The 18,832-nt window shown below is 39.8% G+C and overlaps 1 protein-coding gene across 3 annotated transcripts in view; it reads left to right on the forward strand.

Annotated features, from left to right (window-relative positions):
• LOC149462707 (LIM domain-binding protein 3-like) overlaps positions 1-18,832 on the forward strand; it is a 138,263-nt gene that overhangs the window by 25,605 nt on the left and 93,826 nt on the right. For 2 of the 3 annotated variants that reach the window (XM_089676492.1, XM_089676493.1), the window contains exon 1: positions 6,388-6,495. In XM_089676492.1, the coding sequence (XP_089532618.1) occupies positions 6,403-6,495 (93 nt within the window). In that variant the 5' untranslated portion in view covers positions 6,388-6,402. Of the gene's footprint in view, positions 1-6,368; positions 6,496-18,832 lie in introns of those variants that run through there. The other variant, XM_089676494.1, reaches the window with a different exon arrangement.

Genomic DNA, 18,832 nt, shown 5'->3' on the forward strand with positions numbered 1-18,832 from the left:
TGAGGTGACCCTTTGTCCTTAGGCCTTTGATCCCTCCAGCTGTATGCCTATGTTAGCAGAGCCTCCCTGGACTTCAATGAGAGGGATGCTTCTCATGCAACTAGCAGTTTATTTTATGTACTGTTTTACTGAAGTAATGATTTTCAGCGTAGAGACTATGCTTTATAGCCACATGTTATTCTACAGAGACAATTCTGTGAATAGTCTAAGTTTGTGAATCTTTCAAATCTGCTTTGTATTATTTTGCAGTGTATGCATGCTCTTGCCATCCTGAACATGTTATACATTATTACTTACTGTATACCTTTGCACCTGTTTAGTCAATTTCAAGTTGCAGTTACTCATTGTCTGATTATTCTGCCAGTTACCTATTCTGTAAAAGCAGGCCTTCTATGAAAAAGGAAGATCTGCTTAGATAACATTCCTCAGAACCAGCTGTCCAGCACTTCTGGGAGGTGCGGGTTAAAGCAACATGCCTCAATGCTGCATAGTAGAAGAGCTGGATACTGGAAATCCCACAAAAAAGCACTCCTACACTATTTTAGATGCATTCTCAAAGGATTTCAAACATCCAGGTCTCCCAGCATGCAACAGTGAGGCATGGTGATGTCAATTTTTTTTCTTAAAACACTGTATTCAACTCTAGTGCTATTGCACCTCATTTTGATCAAATACCCAGCATTTCTGACAGGCAGTGCTTTGGCATTTTCTGGTAGTAAAAAAGTTGCGCCTGTCCCTTTCCCACTAGCTGGTAACAGTGATGGGCCAATAGGAGTGTGTTGGAGTGGGAGGTATCAGCAAGATCTGACAGTACCTGGAAGTGTCAGAGCTTGGCTCTTCAGAATAGCCTAGGATTCGGCCATAACAGCATGCTCTTTTAGGCTGCTGCAAGTATGTATTAAACCTGAACCATTTTTTTTTTTCAATGAGTCTTTTTTCGTAGACATCAGCTCAATACTGACCAGTTTCACACCACAAAGCAGTGGACATGTTTTTTCACATTGTGTTAGGCAGCCCATTCAAATTGAATAGGCTACAATGCACCTCAACCACGAAAAAAATAGGTGCTGTCTGCATTTTTTCACAGCGCAGTCCAGCACACCGGACACCATGCCTTGTGCTGCTCTGAGGTGCATTGCAACATGATCATGCCCTTAGATCCCAGTGTAGCGAGCATCAGACAAGATCCTGCTTTCTTGTATGTATACAGCAATCATGCCATCATTGAAAACGCTTCAAATTGCTTGCCTGCAAAGCCATTTTTTTTTAGCCCTTTGTTAAACAATTGTTAGTCTGCAATTTTGCGCTTATCACAGGTAATGCTGCTATCTCCACTCCACTCTTAACTGAAACAACGCATTCACTCCTATTCATTTCGGAACAAATAGTGTGTATATATTTTTGTATATGTTGATTAGTTCTCACCTCTACTTGCACTCGTTTTATGACTGTAGTCTGTGTCTGGTCTGTTTGAGAAACATCCCCCCCATTCATGTGATCCTTATCAGCTCCTGATTGGGGCGGAGAAGAGTGCTCATTTGACCATCTCCCTATAAATTTAGATCAGCTCATGGGTGGAAATCACAGATGGGGTGCTGCTTTTGCGTGAGTGCTGCGTTGATAGAGTGCTAAGACGCAGTTAAACACAGAAGTTTAACTAAAGCAGGATAACTCAAGCAGCAGGAAGATACAACAACAAGAAACTCTACTGCAAGCAAACACCCTGGGAAACATCTCTTACAAGTCTGAGTACCACTCTGTGTACCTTTTAATATGTCCCCTCTACTCCTCCTTTTCATATTACTTTCCTGCATTCCCAAAATCTCACTTCTTTATCCCTCTGCTCCACCCCAAAACTTGTACATCTCACCCTACTACTGCTTCCATCACCTCCTGCTGATACTTCACTCTCCTGCTGACCCAAACACCAGGACTGGAAGGCATGTGCACTCGTGTACATTCCGCTCCCATCTTACTTTCCTCACCCTTCTTCTTCTCCTAACCTCTGGGGATATCTCCCCAAACCCTGGTCCTCCAGTATTTCACCCCCATCGCCAAGCATCCTCTTTCTTCCGGGAATAGCCACAATCCCCTCAATTTAACATCAGTTCCTGTGCTCCCAAAAACCACCCTCCCTTTTTCATGTGCGCTCTGGAATGCCCGCTCTGCCTGTAATAAGCTCACCTCTGTCCATGACCTTTTTGTCTCCCACTCCCTTAACCTACTAGCAATTACAGAAACCTGGCTCCAAGCAGCAGATTCTGCTTCTCCCGCAGCACTTTCCTATGGAGGCCTCATCTGGACACACTCACCCAGACCCAGTGGTCATCAGTCCCTCCCCTCATGCCAGGGTACTAGGTGTAATCCTAGACTCCCATCTGTCCTTTCACCCCCAAATTCAATCACTGTCTAAATCTTGTAGACTTCACCTCCGCAACATCTCCAAGATACGCCCGTTCCTAACCACGGAAACCACTAAGCAACTTATTCATTCCCTTGTTATATCTCGCCTTGACTATTGCAACTCCCTCCTCATTGGCCTACCTAATCACAGGCTATCCCCTCTTCAGTCTATCATGATTGCTGCTGCCAGACTTATCCACCTTACTAACCGTTCTGTATCTGCCACCCCTCTGTGCCAATCCCTTCACTGGTTTCCCATTGCCCAACGGATAAAATTCAAAACATTAACAATAACGTAAAAAGCCATTTATAACTCTGCCCCAAATTACATCACCAATCTTGCCTCCAAATATCACCCAAACCATCCTCTCCGCTCCTCGCAAAACCTCCTGCTCTCTAGCTCCCTTGTCTCCTCCTCCCATGCTCGTCTCCAGGACTTTTCCAGAGCTTCCCCCATCCTCTGGAACTCTCTACCCCTATCTATCAGACTATCGCCTCCTCTGCTCACTTTTAGGCGATCCCTGAAAACCTATCTCTTCAGGGAAACCTATCCTGCCCTCAGCTAGTAATGGAATCTTCTACTCTCCCAACAAGTCCATCCCCCACAGTTACTACCTTTTGTACCACTAGCCCTTCCCTCCTAGATTGTAAGCTCCAAGGAGCAGGGTCCTCCTTTCCCTCTTGTATTGAACTGTATTGTTGCTGTATTGTCTCCCGTTATATTGTAAAGTGCTGAGCAAACTGTTGGCGCTATACTGTATAAATCCTGTATTATTATAATAATAATAATAATAATAATCTCCTACTGTTTTGACTGTGTATGCTATGACTGTGCTTATTATGTGTGCTCTGATTGTACATGTGTTCTCTGTATGTATTTTGACTGTGTATTCTCTGACTGTGCATATTATGTGTACTTTGATTGTGCATGTGTTCTCTTTGTATATTTTGACTATGTATGCTCTGACTATGCATATTATGTGTGCTCTGATTGTGCATGTGTTCTCTGTATGTATTTTGACTGTGTATGCTCTGACTGTGCATATTATGTGTGCTCTGATTGTGTGTGATTTATACACCTTTACTGTGTGCTCTGTATGCTCTGGGTGTGTGCAATCACTCCAGACTGTGTGTATGTTTGCTAGCAAAGACAGATCATGGCAATGAAAGGGGAGAGAAGCATCACACAGCAGCTGAATAAAACATTGCAAAGTAAAATGAAGGAGTAGAGCAGAGAAGAAGATGGTGCATTAATCCAGAATTTAGGAAGCTGATCGTGACTGGGAATCATCCAGTACCCCTGACAAGACACAGCAGATAGTAGCATAGTTGTAGACAATATTAAAGCAGTTTATGATAAGTCTAGAAATAGGCTTCTGTTAGTAGTCACACATGCAGGCACAATCCAACTGCACTATTTGTCTACCAGCAGGCTGTCTCATAAACATTTAAGACCTCATGCACACTGGGCATAAAAACGCTGCTTATACAGGCATTTAGCATTTCTTTCTTTCAGCCTGTAGAAGCAACTCTGTTAGCCTATGTGTCCATGCACTTTTGGGCATTTACATACATATTTGAAGAGGAGCATTTATAGGCTGAAAGAAAAGCTTATAAATGCAAACGCATACAAATGTGCATAAACACGTGTGCAATAGGAGCCATTATGATTGTTTTGTTATATGCCTTTTTTTCTGCCAGAGGTTTTGGCATTTTTTCAGTTGCCTAGTGTGCATGGGCCCTCACACTCAGCTTAGCTCAGTGTGCTTAAGCAGGAGGAATGGCAGACAATGGGTATCTGGTGGTGCCTATAGGCACATTGCCTGATCTGGCCAAAAAAGCTCAGATCAGGGAACTGTCATCTCATGTCTGTGGGTATCTAAAAGGAAACCTGTGCTGACAGAAAAACAGAGGCTGACCTTCTGCTAAAAATGCTAGTTGCCTGGCTGACCCTGGGGTCAGAACTTTCTGAGACACTTACTCGGAACAAGCAAACAGAATATCCAGAGTGAAGTGACAGCTCCTAATCCCCATACTTGTTCTGAGTCAATTACACAAAGTACTGGAACAAGTGGACCAGCATGACAGCCAGAGAGCTAATATTTTTAGACGAGGGTTTCAACAGTGGAAGCCATCATATTTCTTCAGTGTCTGTTTCCTTTAAAAGAAAGCTCTACTGAGAGAAATATTAGTAATGAGTAATATCTGCTTTCATTTTATCTCATGATGGCACCAATTGCAGCCTATTCCACCACCATCTGAAGTCTATAAGGCAAGCACATACATAAGATGGCAGTTGTAACAGTCGCCAACCAAAAGATCTTTCCGTGAAAAGGCAGAGTTGTTTAGAATAAGCACGCATGTTTATGTCCTAGGTGTATACATACGGCAATAGGCTTATCTTTGAGAAATAATAGCAATCCTTTTAGAACATATGCTCTTAGATACGTTGTCAGGAGGAGGCTGCATAGGTTCCATTGCAGGTTCATAGACATACAATCATCATCATTAGCAGCAAGGAGACGTTGGTGGAAGTTGCAGCAGAGGAGTACTAATTCCATAGACGCCCAGTACCAGTTTCAAGCCTCCAGAGAGTGAGCCTCCTGTTTACCCTGTGAGCTGCACCCATCCATCCCTTAAGGGGAACTCTGGACACCCCTGGATCATGATTTAAAGCCCCAGAATCCATCCAACCTGAAAGGGAGTGATTTCCACACCAGACCTGGCCCAGATGATCCTCTGATGACACCAGGATATTATTTATAACGCGCATTATAACTGAGCATCCGGTGAGTGCGCATATCTTCCGTTTATGAAAGCACAAGCACCAACAAGAGCAATCAGGATTATAAGAGCACCAATTAGTCACTTATATGAACTATTAATTATATTTGGTTTTAATTATTTATTTATTACATATGAACTTTGCACCTATTATTTATTACTATTATTAACTTTTAGCGCTGCACTTGTTTATATTTAGTGTCGATTTAAGCTTTTATCTGGTTACCTTTGTGCACAGCTGCTGATATTTTACATTTGGATTTTAGTGCGCTCACACATATGTACAATTTGGAATCATCATCATTAGTAAGAGCGTATGTTCTAAAAGAATTGCTATTATTTTTCATAGATAAGCCTATGGCCATAGGTGTATGCCTAGAACATAAACATGCAAGCTTGTTCTAAATGTTTCAGCCTTTTCATGGAAAGATCTTTTGGTTGTCGATTGTTTCAACTGCCATCTTACGTATGTGCTTGCCTTATAGACTTCAGATGGTGGTTTGATAGGCTGGTACAATTGATGCCATCATAGGCTAAAATGAAAGCAGATGGCAGATAGGAGCAAAGTACACTATTCCTCGTGGAATTCCTGTTGAGTGGTTGCATTCTATATATAAGAGATGCTGCCCAACCTGCTGAAAATGGTCAGCTCTGGTGACGTATTTAATGTCTATCTGTAGAATTAAATTAGTTTGCTAGATAAAAATTATCTATCTATCTATCTATCTATCTATCTATCTATCTATCTGGCTAGCTATCTATCAATCTTTTTATTATAAGCACATGGGTATGTAAAGTATTACTGGTGTACTTTTTTAATGTAGTTATGAAGCATTTAGCATTACAGAAAATTGTAGAACACAAATTGGGAGTGAGATGCTTGGAAAGATCCTCTTGACTGCTATGAGGCAATAATAGATCTCTGAGTCACAGTATCCTTCCATGGGAGGTATTTGGTTACATACCTTTTATGGGCCCTGCTCAGCTGGGATATCTGTATCTGCATTATACCTCTCTTCTATTCTTAGTGGCACTTCAAGCCGAGTGAACAGGCAAGATTACAATAACCTTATAAATGTGTGAAGCACACGCTTTTTTTCCCCTCTTCTGCGTTCTTGCCTTTCTCTTTTTAATTTGACCTTGGTGAAAACGCTTATCTTTTCTGTTTTTATTTTTCTCAGAGCCTGTTAGTGGCTGTGCTAAAAGTTGGGAAAAATGGCTTACAATGTATCCCTCGCTGGACCAGGCCCGTGGGGATTCCGGCTGCAAGGAGGAAAGGACTTTAACATGCCCTTGACCATCTCCAGAGTAAGTGCAAAGTGCTGAGATCACCTTGAACAAATGGTGTGCGTGTGTGTGTGTTTGATATAAATGCATGATATTCCGCAGGGTAAGAAGTGTCTGAGGTGGAGAAAATTCAAGGGATACTTGTGAAAAGTGTTTGAACTGTACCAACCAGTTGTAAAATGTTCCAGATTAATCTGCTTAACCCTGTACTGCTATTAATCCTGATTTTTAAAAATGCAAACAATGTGTTAATTGTAAAAATGTGTTTGCTGCAGACTGTTGAATGAATAGGAATGTGTGAAATGTGTTCATTCAAACACACAGAAAACAAATGCAGAGCAAAACTTAGCAGTAGATTACGTGCTATAGCGAATGGATTGAAGCCATTACAATGTTTGTAACTGATTTTCACTCATTGTTAGTTTATCTTACTTGCAATGTGTTGATTTGATGAGAAATTGCATACTGTTGTGCCCAGCCTTTTTTATGTTGTGACATATAAGCCTCATACACACAATGAGAATATTGGACGAATGATCGTCCGTTTTTTGTTTTTTTTTTGCATGCTAGTCTCATATCAAAAATGAATAGGTTAATAAAGTTATGAAAATTCTCGTACGGCAGAATACATTTTTGGAAGTGATGTAATGTATTGTATTGTAATGTATTCTTTCATTTCTGAGCATGCGTGGTCTTGGCCACTCGATTTTTTATGTATGAATACTGCACTGATTAAACAAAAATAATTTGTTCTGTTATCGCACAAGTCAAATTTTCATGTTTGTCCCTTCGAATAATTGTGCATGAACTGTTGTGATTGGCTCTCGAAAGCTGTGTACTAACGATCATATTATCGGATGATCACTTTGAAAGCAGTATTTTTAGTTCAATTTTCTCATTGTGTGTACTAGTCAATAGCCTCAGTGTATTGTGTTATACAAAACATTAAATGTATTTTTTGTTGTTGTTTTGGGGCCCTAAATGTGTTGGACATTTTTTATTCTGTTATGACAACCTAATGGACCCCAGAAATGTACTCTGGGAAGGGATTAGGCTCTCAAGCCCTGGGTTGTGTATCTAAGACTTAGGTCACTTGATAAATGACAAGTAAGTGTGACATGAAATGAGTGGGATATCAGAACACAGTTTGGTTTGCTGATGATAGCAATATTCCTTTTCATAGAAGGCAGACAGAATCTACATCAGCTTTCAGTGGGGATATGGGGATAGCTGATTGCAGCATTTTCTGTAAGGGGGCATTGCTGCTCACACTTGTATGACAAGGGAAAGCTCAGGGAGAACCCATCCTGAGCTAATGTTCAGTTATTAGCTCACCATGAAGATTGAAGCCTGTGATGTTCAATTTAAAAAAAATTGCAGCATGCACGCCACTTGTCTGAAGACGCCCAATTGGATCTTTAATCAGATGTGATGACAGATCTGACATGTACCTCACTGCAAATGCTGGGGCAGTGAGTTCAATCTGTTCCCTTCATTATTTGCCTCCTCCCTATTTTTTTCTTTTTTCTTAACACAGCTTAGAGATTTTCTAGCGTACATAAATATATCTAATAATGGAATGAAGATGTTTATCACATATAATCAATCTTTATTGCTAATTTGTTAACTCATACATGTACCAGTTATCACTAGTTTTTCTCAGATCCATGCAACGGTGACGTGCAATGGGTACCGATAGACACGAGATAAATTTTGCAGCTAGATCTGGAGACGATCTCATAGCTATAGACAGATCCCAACCTTCCCAGCTGGACACTGTCTGTCAAAATAGTTGATCAGGCACACTAAAAGCATGTCTCCAACAATATTGTTTCCCCATGAGATGAGCATCAGAGTGGCCATCTGCCACCACCAATCATCTCTTTATCTCTTCATGAGAAAATCAGTCTGAAACAGGGGCGGACTGACAACTCATGGGGCCCCCGGGCAATAGGGGATCATGGGGCTCCTGTATCCTTGCCCAAACTCAAAAAAGCCTATGAAAAAGGTACCAGGGGCATCTCATGGGGCCCCTTACTGACCCCGGGCCCTCGGGCAGTGCCCGAGTTTCCATGTGGTCAGTTCGCCCCTGGTCTGCAAACAAGGTAAACTGGTAAATCAGCAAAGTACAATTTTTATGCTTTGCCTGAATATATCATGCAGATTTGTTTAGTTTGTAGAAAATCACGCAATTCATAAGACTTTTTTGCCAGGATTTTAAGGTACATGTTTCTCTACAGATATACATTTGTATATTTGAAAGAATCAAGAGAAAAAGCAATGTTTTTACAGTTGTCCTGATTCTGCCATTGCTACTCATTTCCTCCCCTCTCCAGAAGAGCAGACATGGAGCCTTGTCATGTTTGTGCACCCACCAACCAACCTTGTTGCCTAAAGATCTTGCATGTGCATGTGATCACCTTTGAAGATCTATGTGCAGCTTTAACTCAACCAGTCTTTACTGAGGTTTAGGTGTAAAATACAGTTCTGCAAGGAGGTTTATTTGAATTAAAGTGATTCTGTTCTGTTATACTTACCTGCTCTGTTCAAAGATTTTGCACAGAGCAGCCCCAATCCTCCACTTCTGGGGTCCACAGTCAGTGCTCTGGGCTCCTCCCCCTTGTTGAGTTCCCCAATAGCAAATTGCTTGCTCAGCGGGCACTAGTGCATGCTCACTCCTGAGCTGGCTCTGTGTGTCCATTGACACACAGAGTGTGGCACAGCCCCACCCCCTGCTCTCTCCTCATTGGCTGTGATTGACAGGAGCAGGAGCCAATGGCTCCAGCTGCTGCCCTCATTCACATCGTTGGAGATCGAGATCAAACTTGAGCTCAGGTGAGTATAAGGGGAGGCTGGAGGGGGCTTGCAAAAGGTTTTTTACCTAATGAATAGAATGCATAAGGAAAAAAACATTGTACCTTTAGAACCACTTTAATATTTGGAGTTAAAAAGGTCAAAAGTCATTCTTTATCTAATAAGCAATAAAAGCAATATTAATGTGGCCTAGCGAAAGATTTAACTGTATAGTAGCAGTGCATGTCTTGAAAAATTAAGTCTGCTTAGATTGATATATATTATATTACGATATATAACTAAATTGCTCATATGCCCTTGTAATTGTCAGAAAGGACAGCTTTTGTATGGAGTGTACATGGTGTTCTTTGAGTCTTAAAGTGTACTGTATCTATAGCCAAAACTTTTTTTTTTTATTGGATAGGGAAGGGTTAAAACTGGTAGGGAAGGGTTAAAACTCCAGACAGTTTATTGTTTTGCTGTCTTTGTCCTATAGGAGATATTTATCTTCACTTGTTGTTCCAGAGATGCAACAGGAAGTTAGAGGGAATCACCAAACATGAGGGGAATTCCCTCTTAGAACAGGAGTCCCTTTACTTCTTGTTCCAAGGACAGCTCTAACATTTTGGACTCCCCCCAGCAGCACAAATAAAGCAGTTAAAGGTTTTGCCTAGAAGTACACTTCAATCAAATTACTTGCTATGCTAAAAAAAACAATAGATGTATATATTCTGTTATTATATGACATCTTGAAGACTGGAATACCATTGACAATGTTTTTCTTAATAAAACCCATTTTATTACCTAATAGTCACTCAACCCCCTCAGTGGTCCAGAGCCCGCAGTACTTACAATACATATTACTCAAGAAAAAAAAACCACTGACGTATGTACTTCTGCAGACCAGTCAAAAGGTTTTTTGAAGTGCTATAATAAAGTTATAAAAAAAAAAGACTGGAACTTACTCCCCATAAAAGACCTATTCATACAAAATTGAAATGCATACCACAGTAACCTAAAACATTCTAAACAGCTGAATCCTTAATTCTATGAAATTCAGAGACACATTTTATCTATCAATATATGCCTAGACTTTCTCTAAATGGGTATTTGTTGTCAAAATCAATAGTTCCAACTCCGTGAGCCCCCCAGTGTCCCTCCTCATCTTCAAAGAAGGCGAAAAAAAAGGTATCCCCTTGGACAAAGCATGTATCAAAAAATATACACCAAATGACTTTGGATAAATAAGTAGTAATTTGGTGTATGTTTTAGGATACATACTTGGGTCAAAGGGAAACCCTTTTCTTCTGCTTCCTTTAAAGTTTACTAGGGGACATTGGTGGGCCAGTATTGGTGCCATTGATTTTCACAAAAAGTACCCATTGAAAGAGAGTGTTTGTGAATTTTATGGCAGTCAAGGCATATTGATGCATATAATGTGACTCTATGAATATAATAGAACCAGGCATCCGGCTGTTCAGAATGTTTTACGTTACCATGGTGTGCATTTTAGACTTTGTATGAATAAGCAGACCTTTTATGGGGAGTAGGCTAAAGCCATTTTTTCAGTACTTTATTAAACCCCTTGTGATGCATTTTGATTGGTATGTAGAAGTCTACATGAAAAGGCTTTTTTCTTGCGTAATATACAGTAGTTAATAAACAAATTGACTGAAAATGTGATGCAGACCATTTCTGGAGAGAAGATTATGCCACTTTAAATAACCTGCTGTTTTTCTATGTTCCAGGACATATTTATTTCCTGAACTTCATAAACTACCAGTAGTTATTTTTTCTGGCATAACAATATTATAGTGTCTAGTTATGTTATTCCACATAAAATAAAACACTTTTACTGATATTTTGTATATATTATCATAATCCCAAAAAGTAAAATGTGTATTATAAGACTACATATAAAAATGTTTCTTCGTGACAGTTCTCAATATCATTATGGCAAAGAAACATTATGCTCACACTGTTATATAGATTTGCAGAAATATACCAGGTCCATGCCGCAGGGCACATGCTTACTTCTATGCTGAGGTCTATTGTTTGGCTTCTATGACCAATAAGATTTAATGACACCTATACAAGCTCATATTACTGCCAATAATTCAACAGATTTAAGTATCTCCCATGATACTATAACAGCACAGGTTCACTTTGGAGTGTGTATAGCTAGTCAACATCTGCTAGCATAAGAAGTGCTCATTATTGTTTGTGGCTGGCAAACTAAGCAAGCAAACATACGTATGCATGAAATGCCATGTGCTTAGCACTTATCTGGTGCACTACAATACAGAAGGAATATAGAGCAGTGTGTAGCAAAATGCCAAGAGCACTTCTCACAGATGCCAAAGAAGGACCTTCTGAATCTGTGAAAGCCTACAAAATCCTAAGGGGCATTAAAATAAAATGCCTTTCAGCACAAGGCCTTTATTTGTGAACAATTCAAAACCACTTTTCTTAGTACAGGATGGAAATATTTAATGCTTTAGATTCACGAATGAGTTTAATTATTTTTAGGCTCAATTTCACATTTATTCCTGGGAGGATCTGTGTTGAGAACATTAGTGGAACATACTGTATCAATATGACACACAGCTTCATGTGCATTTTCATGTAAAACTACAATTGACTGAAATCTGTTTAAAGCATATACAGTTAAAATATACATAAACCTATCAACAATACTATATTATATAGCCACTTACCCAGGGGCACTGCCCGAGGGCCCGGGGTCAGTAGGGGGCCCCATGAGATGCCCCTGGTACCTTTTTCATAGGCTTTTTTGAGTTTGGGCAAGGACACAGGGGCCCCATGATCCCATATTGCCCGGGGGCCCCATGAGTTGTCAGCCCGCCCTTGCGCTTACCAGACTTAGATGTGGCTGCTGCATTCATCTTCTTTTTTTTCAGGCTATATTTTTCAAGTACATTTTTGGCAAGTACAGAAAACAACCTGTTGATCCTCAATTCTCAAATCACACAATGCTATCAGCTTCTCCAACAATCTTCTGAGAACTAAAATAAACATTCCCTCTATATAATGAAGAGGAGGAGCGAAGGTGTTTGTGTGTCATATCAACAGATATGAAGTGTTTTATAAGCATTTTACAAGCAGTAAAATCGCATCACAAATGCCTATAATAAACTGTTATGTTATTAACACGCCACAACTGCACTGCACCGCAAATGCCTCACAAACGCCTGCCAGTGCATTTGTGGAGCGTCACCATAGACTTGAATGGGAGGCGTTGAAAGGCTTCAAACTCCTCCTGACTCCACATAAGGCTTCAATTGTGAAGCAACGCAACACTACATGTTTTGATAATGTGAACAGTACTGTTTGCTGCCCATACTATTATTTACCAGGGGCAGACTGACCATTTGGAAAATCGGGCACTGCCCGAGGGCCCAGGGTCAGTAGGGGGCCCCATGAGATGCCCCTGGTACCTTTTTCATAGGCTTTTTTGAGTTTGGGCAAGGACACAGGGGCCCCATGATCTCCTATTGCCCGGGGGTCCCATGAGTTGTCAGTCCGCCCCTGTTATTTACATAGGCGTTTGAGGAGCGTTAAGAATGAGGCTTCAGTTTTGAAGCAATGCAACGCTAACGCTTCATGTTTTGAGAATGTGAACAGTACTGTGTACTGCCCATGGTATTACTTACATAGGCGTTTGAGGAGCGTTAAAAATTCCCCTCAAATTCCAGCTTTCAATGCCAGTTTGAACTAGGCCTAAGAGAGTGTTTTCACAATAGGACAGGAAGTGTGAAAATACAGGAAAAAGGAAACAAATGCAGCCACCACATCTAAGGACTGGTGAGCTACAATATATTCATTATTTGTTTTTTGGGCTTAGATACAATTCATTAGTGTTACCACTACTTTAACTCCACTGTCTTTCCCAGGGTCAATTACTGACATCTCAGTATATTCAACAGCTTCAGAGTGGCAAGCATAGAATATAATTGTGCTTACCTGACATCATGAATGGTACAGCTTTCCTTTTAACTAAGATACTGATTTAAAATTACTATGGCCTTGATAAAATCACCACTATGCAAAAAAATGCCACAAACTCCACCTGATCACCTAAAACTGCATAAAATCCATCAAGAAAAATGTCAACTGTAAAATTTCATAACTTTTAGAAGCCATGAATCATTATGTCATGTGGGAGGTTTAATTACTTGGAGTGCATTCATGCAGCTAACAAGCTCAGGTTCTACACATAATTATGAGGAAATGTGATTGGCAGGGTTTTCCTCATTTTCAGTAATGTAATACCCTGTGTTAAGCATTGTTATTTTAAAACACTTGTACAGCACATAAAACATGGTAATAAGCTTATGAAGGATTCCTAAACCATTTTGGGACATTAAATCCCACTTGACACCACAGTATGCCTGATTTTTAGTGAACCAGATTTTAGAAAAATAAATTACATTATTTATCATAGCTTGCAGAAAGATTGTGAAAAGGCTTAATAACCTCATTGGGGCAGGCCATTCAGGTATTATTTGGGTTTTTCTGCATGCTTATATTCTAAAGCACACTTGTTAAGTAATCTCCTAAAAGCATTCCATCTTGCTAGTACAGAATGTAGAACAAATTACCCCCAGCCAGACAGTAAGACTCCCCAGTCCACAGTGGTGGTGTGTCATCAATAGGAAAGCAACAGCTTAATCTGGAGCAGAATGACATTGTATGCAACAGGGCTGAATTATTACCATATGCATTCTTTTATAAGACAATCTCACATTAAATTATATCAAATAAATTGTGAACATATCTGATCGCCATGATTGGATCTTTTACGTCCTCAAGCACAAATTGTCAGCAGCCTTTAATTGGCATCGTGAATAGAAAAATTGCATTGTAGAAATATGGGCTAACTCTGCCCTCAGTTGAGCATCTGACATCAGGATACAAAAAGTGCTAATTCCCAATAAATATGAGAGAAACTGCTGACTGTTAACCACTGCTAAAGTATTCAAGAGCATCTGTAGTGCTAGAAAAAAAAGATATGCTGCAAAGAGCATTAGTAAAACTCCCAGTTGTGCACCTCCCACACTAAAAAAGTTTCACACATCCATATACATATTACTATTATATAAAAATAATGTATGGATCCCTTTGCTTTCCTCCCAGTGGTGTTCTGAGTAAAGCTGGCCATGCACAGGGGGAATTTTCTGATGAACCACCTGATATGCGAGCCATATGTAAACCACTGTCAGCACCCATCTGCCCAACATCATTTGATTTGAAAATCAAAGGAGCCAGACAGTAAATTCTCAGCTAAACAACACCTGTATCCAATCAGATGAAGCTACCGTGGAGCAGAACGAGAGAAATCTTGCAGTGTATGGTCAGCTTTACTGAATGACACAATATCACACCTTACCTTCTACTAGCCCAGCCTTGTTGCAGTTACATTGTCAAGGTGCTATGGACATGGTATTGTAAAGATCTTCAGGGGAACCCCATCAATAACAGCATGCCCCCTAAAAATCTGTATCAGACTTGCCCGAGCATGCAGGCTGGCTGGCAAAGAAAGGGGAGAGGGAGCTAGCTTACACCCTTCCCTTCCCCCTGAATCATACCAGGTAACATGTCCCCAGCATAGAGACCCTCCCCCCTAGCAAACACCTTGTCCCCATATTCCTGATGTGGTGGTTCTGAGGGTCTGTGAGGAGGGGGGCATATATCATAATCTGAAATGTTTAAAATAAGTCCTCCAACATAAATGAGTAATTGGTACTATGTACCCCTGGTTACTCATTTACATTCACAATGTAAAAAAAAAATCTAATGAAGTAAATGTCCCATGGTAATGCTAACCCACTAATACTTGATTACGAAATACATTTTCCTGGTCAGCTGCTGAATGTAAACAAAACAAACCGGGGGGACTTTCCGGTGTCTTTAGCCAAATATGGCCAAAAAAGTATTGGCTATACATACACTTTATATGTTTTTTACTTTTTTTATTTATAAATTGCATGCTCTGGCTTTACATTGATGATTGCATGCTTATTTCAAGTCATTAATTAAGAAAAGTACTAAAGGCCAAGTAACCAGCACTTTCAAAACCTATGCAAAATATAGGTCAGGCTTAAGGCAGCACATGATCAATAATTTAAAATATTGAAGACAGATATACCCATGACATACACTGTATATAGTTAACCATAATATAGTATAGATATCCATAACAACCAGTAATTCACTTTAAAGCTGCTAAACTGCAGGCAGACTTGTAAAGTTCCCACAATATGAAGCAAATTTTGGGAGCCAGAACAATGACTGCTCCAATATGTACCGTAAATGGTAAATTCAGGAACATGAGTTGTTTGGCCCTGCCTATAAGTGTGTGGAAGGGTGGGGGGACACTGGCTCTAGGTTAACACATAGTGATTGCAATAGGTTTTCCAAATTACCCTATCGATTGCTCCTGCTATGTAGGACCATGTGGCAGTCATGCCAGGCACCTAAAAGCAGTCATCATCTCATGTCTGTAGAATTCTTATTTCTAATATAATTTATTTTACACAGTTATGTTTATTTCTAATATATGGAAACTAACATAATGAGTTTTGTATTTGTAGTCTGCAAATGGGTTATTGTGTAGATTGCGATCTATAATTAAGCTGAGAGATGTGAACAGATGCAGAAAGTTTTGAGCTTAGTTTTATATACTGCCCTTTTTCTCTATCCCTTTGAAGTCCTGTTGTCTCCTAATTATAGATACACAGGATTAGACTAAGTTCAGGTGATTAAAGAGGCTGTAGGAGGTCCCAGGGTGGTCAGTGCAGGAGGTCATAGTCAATCAAACAGTGACAGGTGATGGACCATTTGTGTGTCCCAGTAAGAGGCAGTATTGTCCCTCCTTTTCTCCGTCTATAAATAAACCTTGCAAGATGATTCTGGTGATCTAGCTGTCAAGTTATCGCAGACACAATCTGATAATCCTGGGTTAGAGGGTAACCTGACAGTGCAGTTGTGTGAAATATTTTAGATCCCAGGGGTGACATTAAAATACCAAAAAAGTGGTTTTGTTCTTCCAAACGTTTTCTAAACTGAAATCTGATTTAAATTCGCATAGCACCAAGCTTTGATACTTAAGGTATTTCAATTGTTTTACAAACAAAACTAACCAAACAAATTATATATCTAACATTGTTTTCATATTACTGTTCTGTTGCAAAATGTAATCTATTTCTCCAGTGCGGAATGTCTGTTTCCCACCTTTCATTAATTATTCTGTTATTCTTATATCATATTTCCATATAACTAAAAAGACCTTAGCAGATACTAAGTACAATTACCATCCTTCAGAGTAATGCATCCTGGAAAATGTGTGCAAATAAGCCCATTCAACAAAAAACACTGACTTCTGGGTATTTACTTATTTACTTGGAAGATCTGTAAAGCTGGCCATAAACCATCAAAATTTAATTTGAACATTTGTACAGAAATTCTGCGACACTATTCATCAGAGCATTTGCACTTGCCATCATTAAGTCAACTAACTTTGGTCAAAAGCCCTTAAAATTTCATCCAGACGTGCTACTTGTATGGAAAATTAAACAGTTTTTGTGCCTAGATCATGCTGAATGAAAGTCACATTCACAGCTAGAATTTAGTTCATTCAAAAAAAATTTCCATCCTGCGCCTTTGAATTTTCTCATCAATATTGTTAAAAAATGATTGTCGATTTGAGCCCACTAACCATTTAAAAATCAAGCGAACATTCCCAAAATGAAAATGTTCAAGCACAGTTCTTCTGGTGTATGATAGCTTTAGGGAATGTCCCAGTCACTGGAGTGCTAATGCTTTAAACAGTCTTTGGAGACTATTTGGAGCGTAGTTTTGAAAATTGCCCTATCAACACAATCAGTGGTGATGAGGCAATCCCTCCCGCGGAGCCATTGTGTTCTCCAGGTGGAGGTGGGGGAGCTGTCCCTGCTGGGAGAACATAGAAATTCTAGCAGCTATAATAGCCTCTAACAATAGTCGCATGTAATATTCCGATAAGCTGGTTATACCCAAGTTGATCTATCGATCAACTTGGGTACATTCAGCCTACCCATACATGGTTCGAATCTCAGCTGGTCCCTGCTGAACTAGCCAAGATTTGAACCGTCAATGGCTTTACCATCAGCAAGGACCGGGTGTTGGTGGCCAGTCAGGGAGACTTCAGACAATGCTTCCTAGGGATTTTATGTAATAATGCCTTTCCAATGAAGTGCCATTCAAACACAAGGCGTGTAATGGAAAACTTGAAAAAGTAACATTATAAGCATTCAAGCATGTACAAATTCACAAGTGAGTTTGATACTGCAAATAGGTGATTCATTAGTAAAAGCGAACAGTTTAAGTGGTCTAAATGTTGCTAATGCCAGCAGCCCAGTGCTAGGCAGGGTTTGATTTGTTGTTTGCTCCTGCAGCGATAGTGAGTTTTCATATGCAAAAGTGAATCTCGCTGCACTTAGGAAGGAACTATGGACCTACTATCAAAGTTCATCTCCTTACCACCTCTTCATTGCTGCCAATCCAAAAGTGTCACTAGGACCCCTTAAATACTTAGCTTCCTCCAGGCACCATTAGTCTGATGCTTCTCAAAAGATTTCAGGGGTAAGCCATTGTGGGGTGCAGGCATTCTGTGAGGCATAGGCACTGTTTGGTTCCCATAATAACAGTTTACCTGGCCAAAAAATGAGTGAGCCTTTTTCAAAGAAGATCCTGTATGGTACTTGGTACTCTTCTTTGGTATTCTTAAAAAATATACAAAATGCTACAATCACGTGTGAATGGGGGCCAGTACTGCAGCTAATAAAATAATCTGTCAACAAACACTTTGTTAATATTTCTTTTAAAAATGTGCTAAGTAATTTCAGTATTTAATAATGTCTCTTGGAATGCATACTGAATTAGTCTTCACAAACCTAGGAATTCTAAATCTGAATTACCAATATATTTTTAGTGAGCTAAAATAATCTATTGTTGCTTAATTGTGCTGTGTATATTCACAATTATTTATATGGTGATCACGCATCGCTGTTCATGCATGTGTTTGTGTTCTTAACCAACATAGGCAGGAATGTTTGCGGAGGTGAGCACACCACAGTGATGTAATCTTTTGCCCTATAACAGCAATGAATAGGAAGCCTATGACAACATAGGGCTTGGAGGTGTCATATTGTGGATTTAAATGTGTTAGACATATAGTGGAGAGCCTGGGACTATTTTTAATGCAAGCTGGAACACAGCGGTCTATTTTGGACTTGCTAGTCCTTTCCATAACCCTGTTGGAATGTATGCTGAGGACAGGACATTTTATACTAAATACATGTCCTGCTAAAACCTTCATGGCTACATCCAGTGACACAGATGGCTATCCAATAACAAATCAATTAACAGTGTTTGAATTTGCTCCTTGAGCCAATATAAATGTAAAATAAACCACACTTTAGAGAAACATTTTTTCAGGTTTCCCAAATTCCAATGTGCTGTTATTAAAATATTAAAATGTTGGTGTGTGACATTTAAAATTATA

Source organism: Staurois parvus, unplaced genomic scaffold (assembly GCF_062004578.1).
Source record: "Staurois parvus isolate SC_StPar_1 unplaced genomic scaffold, SC_StPar_1.0 ptg000170l, whole genome shotgun sequence".
Classification (NCBI taxonomy): Eukaryota; Metazoa; Chordata; class Amphibia; order Anura; family Ranidae; genus Staurois; species Staurois parvus.